Source organism: Magallana gigas, chromosome 6 (genome assembly GCF_963853765.1).
Source record: "Magallana gigas chromosome 6, xbMagGiga1.1, whole genome shotgun sequence".
Classification (NCBI taxonomy): Eukaryota; Metazoa; Mollusca; class Bivalvia; order Ostreida; family Ostreidae; genus Magallana; species Magallana gigas.
Window position 1 is genome coordinate 6,784,998 of NC_088858.1, and position 19,116 is coordinate 6,804,113.

The 19,116-nt window shown below is 33.7% G+C and overlaps 1 protein-coding gene and 1 long non-coding RNA gene across 2 annotated transcripts; both read left to right on the plus strand.

Moving 5' to 3' along the window:
• The first annotated feature begins 362 nt into the window (after nt 1-362).
• Nucleotides 363-7,516, plus strand: LOC117689484 (uncharacterized). Its single transcript, XR_010715111.1, has 3 exons — nt 363-918; nt 3,208-3,767; nt 7,033-7,516. It is a non-coding gene; the product is annotated as an uncharacterized lncRNA (long non-coding RNA).
• A 3,800-nt stretch (nt 7,517-11,316) lies between these two features.
• Nucleotides 11,317-18,798, plus strand: LOC105338856 (peroxisomal succinyl-coenzyme A thioesterase). Its single transcript, XM_034470946.2, has 8 exons — nt 11,317-11,860; nt 12,108-12,371; nt 12,760-12,929; nt 14,492-14,605; nt 15,711-15,796; nt 15,920-16,004; nt 17,315-17,516; nt 17,709-18,798. The coding sequence occupies exons 1-8, from the start codon at nt 11,644-11,646 to the stop codon at nt 17,840-17,842; spliced, it is 1,272 nt and encodes a 423-aa protein (XP_034326837.2). The 5' UTR covers nt 11,317-11,643; the 3' UTR covers nt 17,843-18,798.
• Nucleotides 18,799-19,116: the final 318 nt, after the last annotated feature.

Below are 19,116 nucleotides of genomic sequence, written 5' to 3' on the forward strand. Positions count from 1 at the left end.
AATGTACATATAAATTTGAAATAGTTTATGAAATGATTGAAAAGTTAAAAAACCAATATTTGACAACAAAATACAAATTAAGGCAATGCCTTTTGTAAAAATTTACCAAGAGAGTTTATTATATCTAGTTCTTCACAGTTTAATATCCAAAATATACAATACTAGGTATGTGTGTATTTTTTTCTTACAGTAATTCAATTATTGGAGAGCTGGTTACATGCATATATATTACATGAATATCACTTGATACATGTATTGATAATATTATAATCTATTATGTATATAATGATGTTTTATCTGGGGATAAACATGCAGGACGCTATCATAACTTATCTAAATATTGAACAAAAAAATTCACACGGTCCTCGCGATAAGGGGAAGTTTTGATCGATAGTAAAGAACTTTATATGGCCATTTAAATGGAACAAATACCGCGTCGCTTCATAAATAACAATGGATTATTCCTCGTGTAGTTTTAGCCTTACCTGACCTGAACATTGGGTGTTTCTGACCTTCGATCCGCCTCGTACCGTCTCCCTAAATTACTGACCAACCAAACCACCGAGTGAAACACATTGAGCGAAATTCATATCTCGTGGGGAAAAGACAGAGCGTTTAATTAAGGTAACCAGATTACGTCACGCCTTACCTGTGGGTCAGGACATTTTTTTCAAAACGTAAAACGGTGAATGTACTTCGCGCCGAGCGGAGTGTTTTTTCTATTCACTGTAGAGAATACAGAAATGTTTACAGAAACAGGGAGCTTGCGATAACAACAACTGTCTATACATACATCTAGCGGAGGATGTACGGCGCTATTTACTTTTGATCGAACTGCGAGGAAATGTGGGCTGTTTGGGAATGGTCTCAGATTGGATTGTCATCATGTGCTTGACATGTGCTATTTCAAAATACCAGGTAAAAACCACGCTGTCTTTGCACGTAGACGATATTCAGACATGCTCGTGTAAAAGTAGTTTACTTGATTGACAGAGATAGTAATCTACTTTCACATTTGAATAAGATGGTAGATTAGGCTGCTATTTCATTATTAAATAATGAGTGTTCATGGTATCAGGATTTTTAAAAATCTATTTAAGGTCATTATTTCTTGTGGACATGCAATGGTGTTTTATACTCAGTAATAAATAATGCAAAAATTACAAGCTGCAACGGCCTAACGTCGGTTACAAACAAATACGTAGAACTGATTTAAATCTATGGGTACAAGAATTTAAAAAATGTAAATGTATCCTGGGACTGACAGTTGAAACAATTCAATCCTATATATCTCTCTGTTCTGTACAAGAATGATCCCGTAAACACTGAGAGGAAATTAGAACAGTGGCTACACATCCAGTTCTATTTATATCGGAGAATCCAAGAAGCTGTAAAATTTGATCCCTCTCGCAGCAATATTATTTTAAGAAAGTAAAGAAACGCAAATATGTTTAAAAGGAACATTCTAATTTTGACTAAAAGCGAAGTGTAGTGTACGTGATCTAATAGAATTACCAGTACCACAATCAGTTAACCTTGTAATTAGTGTGCTCGTAGATTGGTGAACGACCCCTAAAACGTGTAGCTAATTAAGGCCTAGGGTCACGCTGTTTTCTAAGTCATTAAGCAAATCAACATGAACGAGAGAGTTAAAACACGCACCCATCACAGGAATTGTACTTCATATGCATTGCATAAACTAGTACCTTATTTGGTAAAGAGAATGCAAGAGGTATAATATTCTGAATTGTAAATGCTACACTTGAAGCAAAGTACACATTAAATACGTGAGTTTGTGTGTGTTTCGTCCATATGAAATCCATACTGTACTCCAACGTACAATACCCCCCTCCTAAAAAAAATAATTTTCTTTACCAACCGTATCAGTGAAACCTGGGTATTGTTCTATAACGAATCTTATATTGTGTAATGGTAGAGAAGCTGACATTTACTGCTAGTGGCATCAATGTCATCTGGATCATTTGAGCCTTTATCAGCAAAAGAGTCTGAGAATTACAAACCATCGTGCCGAGATGGAGTCAGCGGGAGGTGGAAAAATCACACCTGTTTTGGTCTCGCTTACCTTGATGCCTCAGAGTTATACAGCAGAAATAAATAGAGGAAATATTTGTTGTCTGAGTTGTCTGAAATAAATAGACATTTGATTCGTTCATGTAGCGACCCCCGTGGCTCTTTGCCTCATTTCAAATTAATAGATGATCCCATTCCAACACATACTGGATAACGATAGCACACCAACACACACCGCTGCTAGGAAAGGCTTGATCTTGATCATTGTTCGGTATTAACCACCTTTTGAAAAATGCATTGGAACAAATTCGGGTCTATTTTTCCAGTGAAATCCATTAAATTGGCAGTTTGATTTTAAACATTTCTATAGAAGTTTAGACACATGTTTATCGTTTCTCCCTTGGCTTTTTGTCATCATTCATAATTTTTGGTACCGGTACATCTTTGAAAAATGTTTTATAGTTTGTTTTGGGGGATTACATATAAAAGGGATTTAGGTGGGAACATTTTGATATCAGTTGTACTTTCTAAAACGTAATATTTTTTATAATTAAATTATGAGATAAAATCACTGCATTCCAAATTTATTTATGCAAATAATTGACGAAGGAACAAGTTACATAATGCCATTGATCTCAAGACATTATAACTTAATTAATTAGATGTAGCTCTCTGTCTTAAAAAATTCAGATGGACGACCTGGGAGCTACAGTACGACCCATTAGGAAAATTGTGTATTTATTGCGCACAAAAACGAACGCCAGTTTTGGACTGATTAACCTTATTTATATGCAAATTCTGTGAAAACAATTACTACCATTAAATCCTTCATACAATTTACTACTGATATCGTATCTTTACGTGCCCCAAACCTCAGTCTAAAACTACACGATTTTTTTTCAGTGGGTGGCACTGTAGCTCCCAGGTCGTCCATCAGAATTTTTTCAGACCGGGAGCTACAGACCTGCAACTTTAAGTTAACAATGAAGTCAAATCATATCGGAAGAAGAAAAAGACCTGGTATATGGAGTAACGCTTAACAAAAATGACTCATTCCCGATGAATTTGCATTTTGTGTCGCACGTTTAAATACACTTGCCTATAAAGCAATCGTTTTTTTTTTAATATTGTCATGGATGGCTATTCAAATAAAGTGAATTATACTCTATCTTGCAGGTTTCGTCAGCAATAGGACTCGAACGAAAAGCGGATGATTACATCAACTCCTGTAATGCAGGATGTTGTAACGAGGACTACTTTTTGGCGTTGGCACCATGTCCCCCTCCCACCAAGACACACCTTTTATGTGACATACCGTTAAAGCTCACGTGTCGGGAAAGGACGTTAATATTACGGAATTGCATTGTAGATTTATCCCCAGATGCAATATCAGAAGTTTTTAAAACGTGCAATCAATCATTAGAAGTGCAATGTGAAGATTTTTTTAGTTTATGCAGAAATGTTTCCCGTTTTAATTGTGGAAGTCCCCAGTTTATCAAACCATCATCTACTACCGTCCCTCCACAAGTTATATACACATCTACACCATCGTATGATGTAACAAACTCTTATATGAATGACTCTGGTCTCGATGTCGGGGTTACTGGTGGCAGACCAGAACTTCCGGTTCTTAACGCAGGCTCAGGAGACAGGAACTGGTGGCCGCTTCTATCGTTACTTGCAGTACCCCTATTGGTTGCTGCTGTTTGCTTTGTATGTTGTGCAAGGAAGAGGAGGTATACTTTTTAACAGTTTTTAAATTACTTATACTCGTATTATGATGCAGTTTGAAAATGACTAAAATGAAGCAACTAATTTATGTAAAACTGACAAATTTATCTTTTGCGACCATTATTCTTTTGAATAGTCAGTTTATCATGTAGGGGTACATTATATTTAGGGAATAGAGAATATGATCACAATTTTGCTAAAATGTTGGATTCGAAATAGTAGGATTTTTCTCAGCAGATAAGTTTCCGGTGGTGTATGGTTGGGAGTGGGCGATGATAGAGTGAACCCTTCTCTAGATCACATAGTTATCTTCTCATTAGTCTATTGTGTTCAATATAAGAACAATGCAAGTAAAGCTGACAAGAAAAAGGGGATGGGATAGTCGTAACCATTTTATGCTACTTAATGTTTTCTACCTCAAGAGAATCGAGGAATAAATTGATATTAAATTAGAATGTACTAGGACTGTCTAAAACTGATGTCATCGATGCGATAAGGGCGATAATGAAAAATGGAATATTTTGATTCAGATCTGAAATTTCCATGTAAAGATAAAGATTGTCCTTTTGTTAAAATGACACTAACGTTTTGTTGATTTAAAGACCGGGTCTGGGGTATAAATAGCAGCCAATGAGGAAAATGGAGGAAATTTCAATTTTCTTGCCACCTTTCACTTCAGAGGATAAATTTCTGAATTAACACTTTAATCAGCAAAAACTATAAATTAAATTTTGTCATGCAACTAAAGTAAACTGAAAGGCATCTCTAGATAGTAAAACAATTATTATTGATGCATTACTACTTGAGAAATTCATATTCAAAATTTTGAAGTGAACCAGAAATTCAAATTTCCTCAAATTTGATTGACAGATGAGAAATCGGCTTTTTGTTTACATTCCTACCGGAAATGCCTATTGCTAGAGACGCACAGTAAATGGCGGGACAGCTTGTCTTACCTCAAAACTGAATAACACTAAGTAATCCTTCTTAATTGATTTATTACTCTATCATCACTGGTAATCTAAAAACAAAGAGAAAGAACACACACTTGTGTAGAGCCGGAGAGTCAGTCCTGCAGCTTCACACTGATAGTATCAAGTTCCAATATCTGTTTACGCATGGGGCCTCCCAGGTCACAGGTTCTAGCAGTTTTCTATTATAAACATATAGGTCATCACATTAGTTGAGAAATTTTAAAAGCAATCCTATGCACTGATGCCACTGATCATGCTGATATCATTATTCTAGCGAAAAATCCAACTTTCCCACAGATGTTTTTTTGGGCTAGAATTAATACAGCTCTGTAAAACCATATTGTCAAAAGTTTGTCCCTTCAATAAAGTCTAATTTCTTTCCAAAATTTGATTTCCACCATATCGGACAGCCTCTAATGGGTCTGCATAAACAATGGGGAAATTCCTAAGTTATTGCTGTTCTGACAGAATCGTGCAGAATTAACGTTCAACAAACTCCCCTGTAAATCATCAGTCTTCATATGTCTCATTTTGCACTATCTTAGATCACTAGTCGATAATTCTTCTACATCCCAATTTATGAGTTGAAAAACTTTACAATTTCTCTTCCTTCCAATTCACCCTGTTTGATCTTTTCCGCCATAATTTGGATTACAAGAATGTTTTGGAGGGAATTTTATTAGGGCAGAGGTAAACCAAAAGGAAACTTGAGCTTGTAATCTACTACAGTGAACTACAGTGTGTAACCTTAACATCTAATTTAATAAATTGTATGTGAATATTTTTTAAAAATATTTCTGATAATTAAAGTTCAGGCCCACATGCAAAATCATCAGGTAGATAAAGTTTTTCCTCCCTGGAACCTCTTTCACATTTGCAGATTTGGAGGCTGATTTATTGACATTTGGCGGGAGGGATTCCCCACTGAGTCAGGACTAGTTGTGCATTAGCCTCTTGCACCTAACCCACACTGTTGTTGATAAGAGTTATTCTGACCAGTGAATTTCTTGGTGTTTTTTTTTTTTTAAGTTTAAAGTATTTTCTAAATAATTACATGTATGTGAAGAAATGATGCTTACTATGATAGATGTTTTAACAAAGCTCTAGATACAAAAAACAAAACAACAAAAGAGATGCTTGTATTGGCAGTGATCAATTTAAAAGTACATGCATGTGTAGATGCTTATTACTTAAAGATGAAAATCAGGGAAAGGAACTATGCACACCGTTTCATTTTTAAATGACCATTAAAATTATGTAGTTCTCTGATCAGCACGTGCTTCTGGTATGCAGCTATCTATTAATAGATTCACTCTGCCGTGTTATCAGTTTGGAGGAGGGACCTGCTTCCTTATATGCTTAATTGCCGTCCGTGTGGATATTCAACTAGGTCAACCCCGGTCTTTAAGGAATAAGGAATCAGTATATTACGAGGTGTTTATTATGATTGAGGCGTGATCAAATCCATAAAAGCCTGGAGTACTTTATGATAGATTTGATTACGCTCCAACCATTATGGTCACCTCAGAATATTAAAAAAATGATCCTTATTACGATTATTTATATTATTTGAATTTTAGCAGTTGTACGATTAGATATGAAGGTGATTAAATATTAAATTGTTGAAACTTTTATGTTACTTTCATTTCGTATAATTATGCCGATTCCGAAGAAGTTAAAGGGACTTGAACACGATTTGAGCTCAAAGTTTTATATTTTATTTCCCCATGTTTAATGTTTAGGATGGATAAAATGGGTGTTTTTAATGCTTTGTCAAAATTTGAAAGTCGGATATTGAGTTACAAGCAAAGAGTTTGGAATTCTTTGTTTTGTAAACAAAGCTCGAGACTTGTTATTGTTTAAATGTGTTTAATTGGTATAATTTTCAATCAAATGTTGCTTCTGTTGATAAATAAATATATCATATAAACACATTGAATAGATTTGCCTTGTTTCCCAGGAGTTAATATGTAAAAGAAATGGTAATTCCATACTTTACATTATTTGTAAACAAATATAAGACTCGAGCTTTGTTTACATAATGAGTTCTTACCTCTGTATCTCCCTTATAACTTAAAAATTCTAACATTCAAATTTTGGTCAATCATTCAAAATATGCAATTAAACCATTTTATTTATAAAAAATCAAAATTAAAATTTTGTTTTAAAATGCATCCAAGTCCCTTTTAAAAACACGTTTCATTAGTGTACAGGGGCTCCGTAATCTTAAATGATAAAGATATACAAGTTACATTCTGGTACATGTAATAAATTTACAAATGAATTTCAATTGCAGAAATAGTGGAAGTTTGAAAATCAGTGACAAAGACGATGAAGCAATGGGGCAAAACTTGATAGAAGCTGAAAAGCTACCTAAGAAGGAAAGTGAAAGGTGCAAAAGTCAAATTGATTTACACCCGGAACTTCCCTACATCGACGAAGACGTGGATGATAATGATAACAATGAGTCGGAGTCTTGTGTGGACGATCCCTCAAGCGATATCATCGACATAAAGATGCAGTATTAATATTTTAGAACTTTTTACATTAAGATTATTTATTGGCATAAATAGAGGCAGCTGAAACATGATGTTGTTTATTGAATAGAAGGGGATAAAGGGAGATAAAATCACTGCCATTTGAAGGATATCCCGATCATTTTACGTTTTATTATTTTCGTCGGATAGAGCTTTGTATTTTTTCCATTTTGACGCTTTTTGGGGTTTTGTGTTCTTATCTGAAATTTAGTTAAGAGGAGAAATAAACAATTTTACATGTGTGCTCAGTGTTGATCAATTAATCAGATTTTAAGCAGTTGGTTGTATTGATATTCAAAGGGAAGATGCACCGTTGAGAGTCTAGATTACACCATTATTACAAGAAGACACGAAACAGAATAATCATGCTTGAAACAAATGAATACGATGAATTCCAAATAAGATATTGAGTTATAATAAATGTTAAGATAAAAGACTGTTAAGTTTGGGGTCCAAACTTTTAGACAGAGGAACGACAACATCGCTGTGTTGTTTTTTTTTAAATTCACCTGAACCGAAGGTTCAAGTGAGCTTTTCTGATCCCCTGCTGTCCGTTGTCCGTCCATCCATCCGTCTGTAAACTTTTCACATTTTTTACTTCTTCTCTAGACCACCGGGCCAATTTAAATCAAACTTGGTACAACACATCCTTATGAAAAGGGGATTCTAAATTGTTAAAATAGAGGGCGAAGCCCCCTTTAAAATGGAGATACATTATGTACATGTACTTGCAAAACAGTAAAAATAGGTTGTGCATGTCTTAAAATATCTACGTCTCTAGAACCATTGCACCAGAAATACCAATATTTACACCAAAGCTTGTATATAAAGTGAAGATTTTAAATTGTTAAAATGTGACTCCCGGACAAATTTTTGTGGCCCCTAGAGGGGTTCAAAGTTTAACATAGAAAAATATAGGGAAAATGTTTAAAAATCTTTCTCTCAAGAATTACAATGCTACAATTTGTGATATTACCATGCAAGCATTCTAAGATATGTTTTATATTAAATTGTTAAAACCGTGACCCCTGACCAATACATGGGCCCCAAGAGTGGTTAAAAGTTCAACATAGAAATATTTTGGGAAAAGGGTTTTTAAAATCTTCTTTTCAAGAAATACAATGCTACGCTTAGTTATATAACTATGTAAACATCCTCATACCTTCATATCCTCATACATGTATCAAGGTCACAGCAGCTTTCTCTTACTTTTTATAATTATTTATAGTTCATTTTAAAATTGTGTTATCTTAAATACGCTGAGGCCTAGGATAATATGATTGGCCAGTTGTTACATTTTAAATTGCAGGATATGATGTCCAAAAAGTAGGCATCTTTTAATATATAAATAAACCTAAATTGTCTTTTATGTATTGTCTAATGTATTGTCAAATCGAGATTGAATATTTTTTAAAGACTTATATATTAAAACATTTCAAAACAGAATGATACAAGAACTATTGTTTAGGTGAGCGATGTTGCCCATGAGCTTCTTGTTTTAATTACAGATAAAATTCAGCCGCTTCTTTTTATCCTAAACAAAAATTGAGATTTTTTAAAAATATAAACTGAACACGACTTGTCATGTACAAGTTATTAAATTCGATGTCGAGATAGCACTCATCTTTATATTATGACTTCGTAAAGATTTCACCAAACTGATAAATTTGTATTTTAAAAAAAACGGATGTGTATATTTTAACTGTTCTTAATAAAATAAAAAATAAATTCTTACTTATCATAAGAGGTATAAGACAATTTAAATGTTTACCGTGATTATTAACGTTTTAATAATGTTGTGATTGTTTTTTTTTCTTTCAGTGAAACAAGTATGTATTATTTTAAGTAAATCTGTTTTATAATATCACTATTTGGTATCACTAACCAAGCAGCTACTTTAGAATACAAAGGGTTTAAAATGCCAAAACATTTTGCACATTTATATATGCTTCTTTGAAGTGAATTGTTAAATGGAGGGCTAAGATAGAAAAGTAAAATAGTTAATATCCTATTTTGGATTTTGGGTCCCAGCGAACATTTTTAATTAATTAACGCGAATTACTTGCGCTTAGTCGCATGAATTCATTACTTCCAAGTAAGTTATACATTAAAACTTTCATGCAGTAATATATTTCAATAATATGCCTATTAAAAAGGAGGAGTTGTAGAAAGAAAAATTCATTCACACAAAGCAAAGCTTTTGAAAAAGCAAAAAAAAAAAAAAAAAAAAAAAAAAAAAAAAAAAAAAAATTAAAAAAAAAACAACTCAAAATGTATTTCATAAAATTTAAAATTTGATTAAAACTCCAAAGGTTAATTGTCTAACCCTCAAACTCTCCTAAAACTTATTTAATTTGTTAATGAAGATATCTTGGATATTTTCCATTTCATCGATTTCAACTGTATTTCTTCCACAGGTATGTGTATTTTTATTAAAAATCATCAAAAAGTGATGGAAGCAATAACTTGGGACATACAATATTATACGTCCCTGTTTCTACGTAACTCAAAGCATGTGCACAAACTGTTTCAATCCAGACAAATCACTTTAACTGATTAATAATCACCCATCATCTGCATGGAAAACATATATTATACATATTCCTACAATGTCAAGTACATGCACATGCTCATCTCAAATTTCCTACAAGTCAACAATAATCAGGTTCAATAACTCTGGACAAAACCAAGCCGTCAAATCACTGGACTGTTACAATATGAAGGTTGCGACATTGCAGAAAAAATACATTATGTATTTTTTCTGCAATTAATCGTATATATGATCAGTTCGTTAGATAAAATAATTTCATGGGAATTTGAGTCTGACATTACGATATCATGCGCGGATCCAGAAAATTTGTCCGGGGGGGGGGGGGGGTGTTGTTTGAAAGATAAGAAAATTCTCACGATGTTTTTTAAATTTAGTCAGATAGTAAGTATGTACATGTACCAAATGAGGGCTAACAACAATAGTTTGTATTAATGATGTTTGATGTTCTGGGGAAAAATAAATTACGTTATATTATACATGTTTCACAGCTGTACTTACGTTTTGAAAATTCTTAACCTTTTTGCAATAATTTGATGGAATTTTGCTAATATTTTTTTTCTTGCAAATTTTCGAGCTGAGTAAGCATTTCACATTCATTAAGATATTATCTTATAATATCCATAGAAATGAGAGAGTTTGTAAACTATGTTCACTATCACAGATTGAAGATGAGTTTCATTTTATTTTAATATGTCCATTTAAGAGGAAATAAGAAAGTTGTATGTAAAAAATATTATTATGAAAAGCCTTCTGTCTTTAAACTTATTCAATAATTTTCAACAAAGAATATCAAAGAGTTGTGCAATTTGGGAAAATACCTATATAAATGCTAAAAATTACGATAAAATATAATTAGTGTTTTTGTTTTGAGAATATACTCTTCATTATCCTGTTTACTTTTGTCAGGTACATTTTGCACAGTGCTATGTGCACACGCAGTCTAATACAAGATTATGATGTTGTTGTTTTTTGTTTTTTTTTAAATTTCTACATATGTTTGTTCACTTTACTTATGTATATATATTAAACCTATGAATCGTATGGTTCATGGTAATAAACAATACAATACAATACAATCAATACACGAAAGCCTACCAATCTAAAATTAGATGTTCTGAATCGGATTCAGAACTTCTAGTTTTAATTAGATTGAAGTTCTACTAATTTATTTCCGAACATCATTAAACAAAGGCGTTTGATATAAACCGTTAATTCTCTTGTACATTTGAAGCATATCGCGGTATTTTTACGGGATTAGTGTTGCATTAGTAAAACCCGAGCTTGAGTGTATCGGTATGCATGTCAATGATGTTGATAATTTTAAATATTTCTAGTGGGGGGGGGGGGGGGACTCCGACGGATATTTATGTTTGTGGGGGTGTCAGGGGCATTTTTATTGGAAATTTTACTATGTAAATTTAAAAATTTGATTCCCGAACCTCCCCCCCGTCCACCGCCCCATCAGATCCTCGCATAAATTCCATTCTTCTGGTAAAAAATCTAAAAGCAATCAAAATTCACATAATAACGTCACGGGGTCACGGTAAGTTGGTTTTTTCTTGATATACGCTGACGCGGTGTGTCTGTCCTCGATAAAAAAAAGGTTATCGTACAGTGTGTATCCTCGATTGAAAAGGTACCGTACAATGTGTCTGTCCTCGACCAAAAGGTTACCGTCAAGTGTGTCATTTTGTTCGTGTGAAAATTGATTTCAAACTCTAGTGTACTAAAGCTGAGTACAGACATGTGTGAGAGGCGAGGCAAAATGTGTGTACTTGTTCTACGATAGAAGGCCAGTAACCTCTGTACAGTGAATGCAATGACTGCAGTCAGAATAGGGGCGGATCCCATCGAGGCGTTAATGGATGAAAAAGTCTTGATTACGGTGGACGGTCTGTCCCCCAATGAACCGGTCACGATCAAAGCCTCCTTGGAAGAGGATAACAAGAAGTTCAGTTCCTATGGGTGCTTCACCTCCACGAGGAGAGGACGGGTGGACCTGGGCACCCAGCCCTCGCTACAAGGAACCTACACAGGTAAGATCTGAATGTTTTATTATTATTTTTCCGAAAGGTGGGAAAGCAAAATACATGTATACATATCACTATAAAGAAAACACGATGCCACTGGACTGTAAAGATCACCAGCCTAGGTACATTATGTATATTGATAATCAGCAATTTGACTGACAAGCTATCGATCGCTAAGCTATATGTATAAGAAAATACCTATATATTTTGATGAATTGTTAAATTATTGACTGCATGTGTGCAACTATTTAAGGCGTGGATTCCATGGGTCTCCTTTGGAGTATGGACCAGGAACCTTGTCATGAATGGCACATCAGATTTCAGAAAAGAGACGTGACTACCCCCGTTGTAGTCAACATTAAAGTGTTTAAAGGACACATCACCTGGGATAATCTGTTTGATCCGCACCTGAAACCTTTGGCGGAATCCCAGATCTACAGACGGTATATGGCCAAGAGTGTTCGAAGAGAGAAAGTGCGGCATGGAAATATAAGGGGTGTTCTATTTACTCCACCTGGTAAGACAGTCAGCTTCAGTTTTATTAAAACAAAAAACCAGACAAGTACTTGCAACGCTTTATTTTGATAAATGATAATCAATGTATTGATACATGATTAATTGTACGTTTTATTTTCATGCTAAGTGTTTGTAAAATTATTAAGTTTGTTTTCTTTGTTTTGTTAATGAATAAAAGAAATATCTGAAGAGAATAATGAATGGCTAAGTCTGTATCACACCCCATATCGACCACAGGCTCCAATATGGGATATGGGATACAGATTTTTTTTCATTTAAATTATATTATCGGTATTTTCTATGTGCATGTATGCTTCCCTTTTTCTTATCACTTTCCTATCGATAATTTTGCTTCAGTAATGAATGTAATGGTGCTTTATTTGTGACAGGTCCAGGTCCATTCCCTGGGGTCATTGACATGTATGGGGGTGGTGGAGGACTATTCGAACACCGTGCAGCTCTCCTTGCCTCCAGGGGCTTCTGTGTGCTGGCTCTGGCCTTCTTTCTTTACGAAGATCTAACCACAGTATATACAGACATCACAGCAGTTTATTTCATAGTAAGAGGAATTCCATGATATATTTACTTTAAGTAGCAAACCGCGACTTACACGTAATTGATCCTCTCCCATACAAGAAAACGAGACTGACTACGGACCGGAATTTGAGATGATTGTGACAAGGGTCTGTAGGAAAATTGACAACAGATCTGTAATTCTACGGGATAGTGCCCTTTTACTGAAAGAAACTTGCAATTTACGGTGCATATAGACTTGCGCATGTTTTAAAAAGAGTTACCTTTCCTAACACATACTGTGCAAGTAAAATTCTGTGACATTTTACAACTGATATCACCAGCCCGTGCTGGTGATATCTGTGCTTGTTGACTGCAACCCCCCTCCCCCCACGACCAGATATTATAGAATACTATAAGGTTTACTCCCAAATTAATACAATAATCTTTGAAATCTGATACAAAATATATCCAAATGAATAAGCTAAAAAAAACCTACCAAAAACATTTTCTTAAAAATATATAAAAATATGCTTTATTGGTGTATATTATGATGAAAAATATTGTTTACAAAGAAGTGCAATTCCCAATGACTAAGAAAAGAAACTACCAAAACAGATTTTCTTAAAATATACCCCCTTCCCCTCTTCACATAAGTAGTGCATAGAAGGAAAAAGTATCTCAAGCATATGACCTATGGAAGCTATCGTAGAAATGATGCACTGATAATAATTATAAAACCGTACAGATTACAACATGCGGCTAAATGTATTCATCCTTTCTTTCAAAGATGTTTTTCTATGAAAAAACATGGTTTCCAAGATTATGGTCGTGAAAATGGATGAGTTTGTTTTCATAAGAAATCAGCTTGATTATCTTGTTTTTTTTAATTTATTGTACTGTTTAAATCAGTGCTTAGTTTTGCTATCAAAAATATGCTTTATTGGTGTAAACTATGATGAAATATGTGGTTTACAAAGAAGTGCAATTCCCAATGACTTGTGTTATCGATAAAGTAACGTTTAATGTTTGATTCAAGGAATAAGGAATCATTCTTTTAGTATGATGAGGTGATACTTTTTGGCCGGGGCATTGCCAAATCTAATAAATACAACTTGATAACGCCCGACTGACATTACAACTTCATAATATTCAAAGATTGATTCCTCATTACTCATTTTATGATAAATTTTAGCAATTATATAATATACCATTAAATATTAAAATGTTGACATTTATGTAATATTTATTTCTTTTAATTATGCAAATCCCGCTTAGGCCCCAACAATACGGCCTTTGAATTTATTAGACTGGATATTAAAAAATGGATTTGTATCGTTATCAAAGACAAATACTTTGGAATCATTCAAATTGGGGGGGGGGGGGGATTTTCGTGGATTGTTGATTTTTTTTACTTATTCGTGGGAATTTAATTTCGTGGGTGCGTAAGTTGTCACAAAGAATACTCTTTCTAAATTTTTTTCCGTTGAGGATATAAATTCGTGGCTACCTATGAATACCACGAAAACTGAGCCACCACGAATTCTAATGATTCCACAGTACATTAAAATGTAAATATTTGAAATTAAAGTTTAGGTTTATTTCTAGGAGGCTTCGAAATGGTTCAGTGGTCTTCCCCGGGTACTATCTACAGGTATTGGTGTGATAGCACTGTCCAAGGGCGGAGAGTATGCTCTAGAAATGACCCGGCATTCGTCCACGGTATATAGACAGTAAACACTGCATGACCACGTACACACATGTATATGACACGCCAAATTCACAGAAATGAGCTAAACATAGTTTTACAATCGATAAATTATGTCTATCGGTTGTTAAATGTAGTTTACAGGCAGAAAACTATTAAATAACAATGCTTCTGTAAACGCAATCATTTATATTGCTACATGTATAATCAACATCACTCAAAACAACCTTCTGCGATTGCAAAACATAGCTTATCCGATAAATATAGTTTCACGATTGTGAGATTATGATTAACAACTCTTAAACTATAGTTAACGAATGAAAATTATAGATTACAGATGTAAATCTCTTTTTATTAGCAAAATTTATTGTTAACTTTATTTACAGACAGATAAACATTGATGTGCATTCGTAAATTATAGTTTATAACCGTTAGATGTGGTTTTACAGTGAAAACTATATTTAACAGAACTACCTATCATCTGTTAACCTATAGTTAAAGCCTTAATCTATAATTCATATCTGTTAAACAAAGGTAACGCGATCATCTATGTGCGACCCAGGAAAATGCGCAAGTCGGAATCCGTTTTATAAGATTAATTAAAAACTCTGCAAAACAACGTTTTTCCAATAATAAATAATAGGTTATAGTAAATAAGTTTACGTCAACTAACGGATTACTTAGATAAACTGAGAGTCAATAATTAAGAGTGTCCAGATCAAAGTAACTCAACGTCAGTGACAGGGGAAAAGATGTCATGTCCAAGCTCTCTGTCTCTCTCTGTCTCTCTCTGTCTCTCTCTCTCTCTCTCACGTAACATAATGCTTATCATTTGTAAATGCATGTGCATAGACCTATTGTCAAGGACGTATGTCTGGCCTTAACTTAGTCCGATATTAGTATTTACGGCCAGCGTATGTCTCTTAGCGAAACGCACTTAACGCCGGACTTAAGTTTGGCGCCCTACTGCCTAACTTAAGTTTCGTCGTACCTTACGCCTTTTAGTGAAACGTGCTCCAGATCTTCATTTTATAATAGTACAATTGAATTAAGGTGAAATTCAGGAGTGTTATGTGACAATTGATGTGGTAAATGTATTTTGTTTTCTGATTTATATAGGTAAAAGCGGTAGTGCTTATAAACGCTGTTTCATTTTACAGTGATGTACCTCTCAAATTTAGCAAAGGGGACATTCCATGCACAGAGTATGACTGTTTTGATATTTTGTCAAATGTTTCCAAACTATATCGGTATATAAAAAAATGTTTGAACGCAAATAGTAAACACTATGCAATCTAGCAGTTCTAATATAAAGTTTTTACTTTCAGATTTCATTTTGATGGAATCGTTCCAACCATAAACGGACTAGATTTCAGAAAAGCTCACCAGCCAAGTGACGATTTCTTTATAAAGGTAATAATGACCAGGGACAATCAGGGCATTTGATTACGTCATGCAATACCTTTCTCATTTTCAGCATTCATATGCGACAAGACAGGCCTTTGAATAATAAATCCAGAAGAATACAAATAAAACTGACGAAGAATTATGTAAAGCTATACAGTTTATGACCATTTATAAAACGTAATGATCTCCTTTAGAAGAAGTGCTATATATATATACTTGGAAAATACCCAATTTTAAAGGTAAAATATATAGATTTATTCTTTACTAGGTAATAATTCATATTTAAAGTGGAATGTGTGGCCATCTTTTAATTTGAGGATAAGAATTTAAACATTTCTTGAAATGGCTTCTTTCTGGCCCAAACTGACCAAAACTGTTGCCAAAAGAAATACGAGCAATGAATATGAAATTTTACATGTTGTTTTGTATGCAAATTATCCATACAAGAACAGGACAATGCCTTATTATCACTTAAAATGCTGTCGAAATGCGCAGCTACAGATTTACTAATCTGAAAAAAATATGAAGAGGGGTTCATTGGTGTCCTCTCTACAACCATTTGGTGAGAAAAATGTTGAATTTTGCACATTAATGAAGAAACAAAATGGGGTACCCTTTTTTATCAGTCAGCATGACTGGCTATACTTAGAACTCCCGTGTCTATGGAGGCACATTGACGTTATAGTTTCATCGATTAAAATGAATGTTAATTCAAAACCATCTGAACTAAATGTGACAGATATCACTATACCAGTTTCTATGGTTTTGTTTAAGTTCTATGAGTATAAATTAAGCTAAATTCTTTTTAAATGAAAATATAACTCTCATGTACCTCGATGGATACAAACAAAATTACATCGCGCAAATTGATGGTTTTCAGACTAATTTTAAGAATAGGGTTCCCTCTTTTGAGACAAAGTAACAACTTAAATTAGCAACCTTTGACCTCTTTCTTAACAAATGGTTGTTGAGAGGACACTTATGACCCCCTTTAATATTTTTAAATCTTAAATTTAAGTCTGAAGCTGCGCAATTCATAGTGATTTGAAAATGTATTGTTATGTTATTGTATGCGTACAAAAGAACATGTCGAAAGTCATATTGATTGCTTTTGTATCTTTTGACAACAGTTTTAACAAGTTTTGGACAGAAACAAGCAAGTTGAAGAAATGTTTACATTTTTCTTCTCAAATGTAAAAGATGGCCGCACATCCCCCTTAACAAATCATACCTTTAATTTTAGGTAGATCTGATGGTTAATTTGTCGAACATCCAATCTCTTAAATATGAAACTGAATTACATATACTTGTTTCAGGCTTGGGAGAGTAATGCGTCCGTTTTGTGTATTGTGGGAGAAGATGATCATTGCCTTAACCCTCAATTAACAGATCAGTTCCTCAAACTTGTACCCAAAGAACACAAGCACCGGTTCCATGTTATAAAATATCCTGGGGCAGGGCACCTGATCGAACCACCGTTTGCTCCTCATTGTGTAGCATCATTTCATAAACTTATGGGTAAGAAAAAAAACATGTATAAGTTAGTAATTATTTGACTTTATCAAAAAATTATCTTGAAACTTCATTAAGACGTATTTGGAAATATTACATTTCAATTCATTCATGGGTAAAACGTTTATATTTCACTTTAACGTGACAAAAGAAGCAACCGGTATAAATACCATCTGAGTCTAGCCTGATGTATTTCAGGGTGTATTTATGATTGGGGTGGAGAAACTAAACACCATAGTTACGCTCAAGAAGATTCTTGGAGGCGGATCTTGCAGTTTTTTACAACTCATCTTGTGTTTAATAACTTTGTACAGGAGAAATGTAAACTCTAGCAATCTAATACACCCTCTTTATATGACCTATGAAAACGTTGGGTGCAGGAAGACATTCAGTGATTGTGTTTAGAGGAATCTTTAAACTTTTTTTTTTACCTCAAACAAAGTCTTGGAGGCGGCTAAACGATACTCATGTTCAGTTTTGTTATTCCCTATACCGAACATGTGCTCTCTTGTACTCACAGATCAAAAAGATAAAAACTTTGTTTATAAAAGTGTATTTGTAAAAAGTGTTGGGAATTTGTTTCAGATTTGGAACAATTTTGATAAATTTAATTGAATTCTTGTAAAACACGTGTAACGCTTTGTGCTGTACAAGAAGAGTGCGTTTTGAATGATCCCGTATACACCGAGAGGAAATTAGAACAGTGTCTACACATCCCGTTTTATTCACATTGGAGAATCCAAGAAGCTGTAAAATGTGATCCCTCTTGCAGCGATATTATAAGAAACGCAAATATATTTAAGGTCTTTCGATTGTCGCATGACGTCATTAGGAACATTCCGGAATATTTTACCGTTATCGGTTATAACATTAGTGTTATGTGATGCATGGTTTTGCCATTAATTCTTATTCTAACTTGTGTTTTACACATTTTGAGATATGAAAAGAGGAACGACACTAATTTTTAACAATTTATAGAGGGTAATTTGAGTTGAAATCGCTGAATTCAATGAAAAACTGATAAAACCGTACAAAGGAAAAGTTGACAGAGACTACAATTCATTATTTTTCATCTGGCAAGGTAAACATTTCTTTGCAGAATTCGATAGGATAAATAATGAGTTACAAATGTACTAATATTCAGTGAGTTTGCAGTTTTAATTCAAAAGTTATGGACGTTTTATGTTGCTAAACTGTACTTATTCATGGTTGAAAAATTGTATCAAAATTCACTCTACATGTGATGGCTTTCATACTGGCAAGTTTAAATGGCTTTTAAATGTTAAAATGCATTAAGTAAAGGATTGCGATTAATTTCTTTAAAAAATTGCTTTATTATATAGAAATCAGTAAAAAAAATGTGAAATTTGATTGGGGAGCAGTCGTTGCTATAATTGCATTGGTAATGTACTTGTGTTAGCTCCTACAGCATGAACAAAATATTTGCAACATACCAATATTTAAGTTCAATTTGAATGTTTACATATTAATCTTCTTTAAACAAATATTTCACTGATTAAACCATAAAACATCAAGGGTTGAGAAACCTTAATAAGAACATTCTTATTTTGACTTAAAGCGAAGAGTAGTGTAATCTAATAGAATT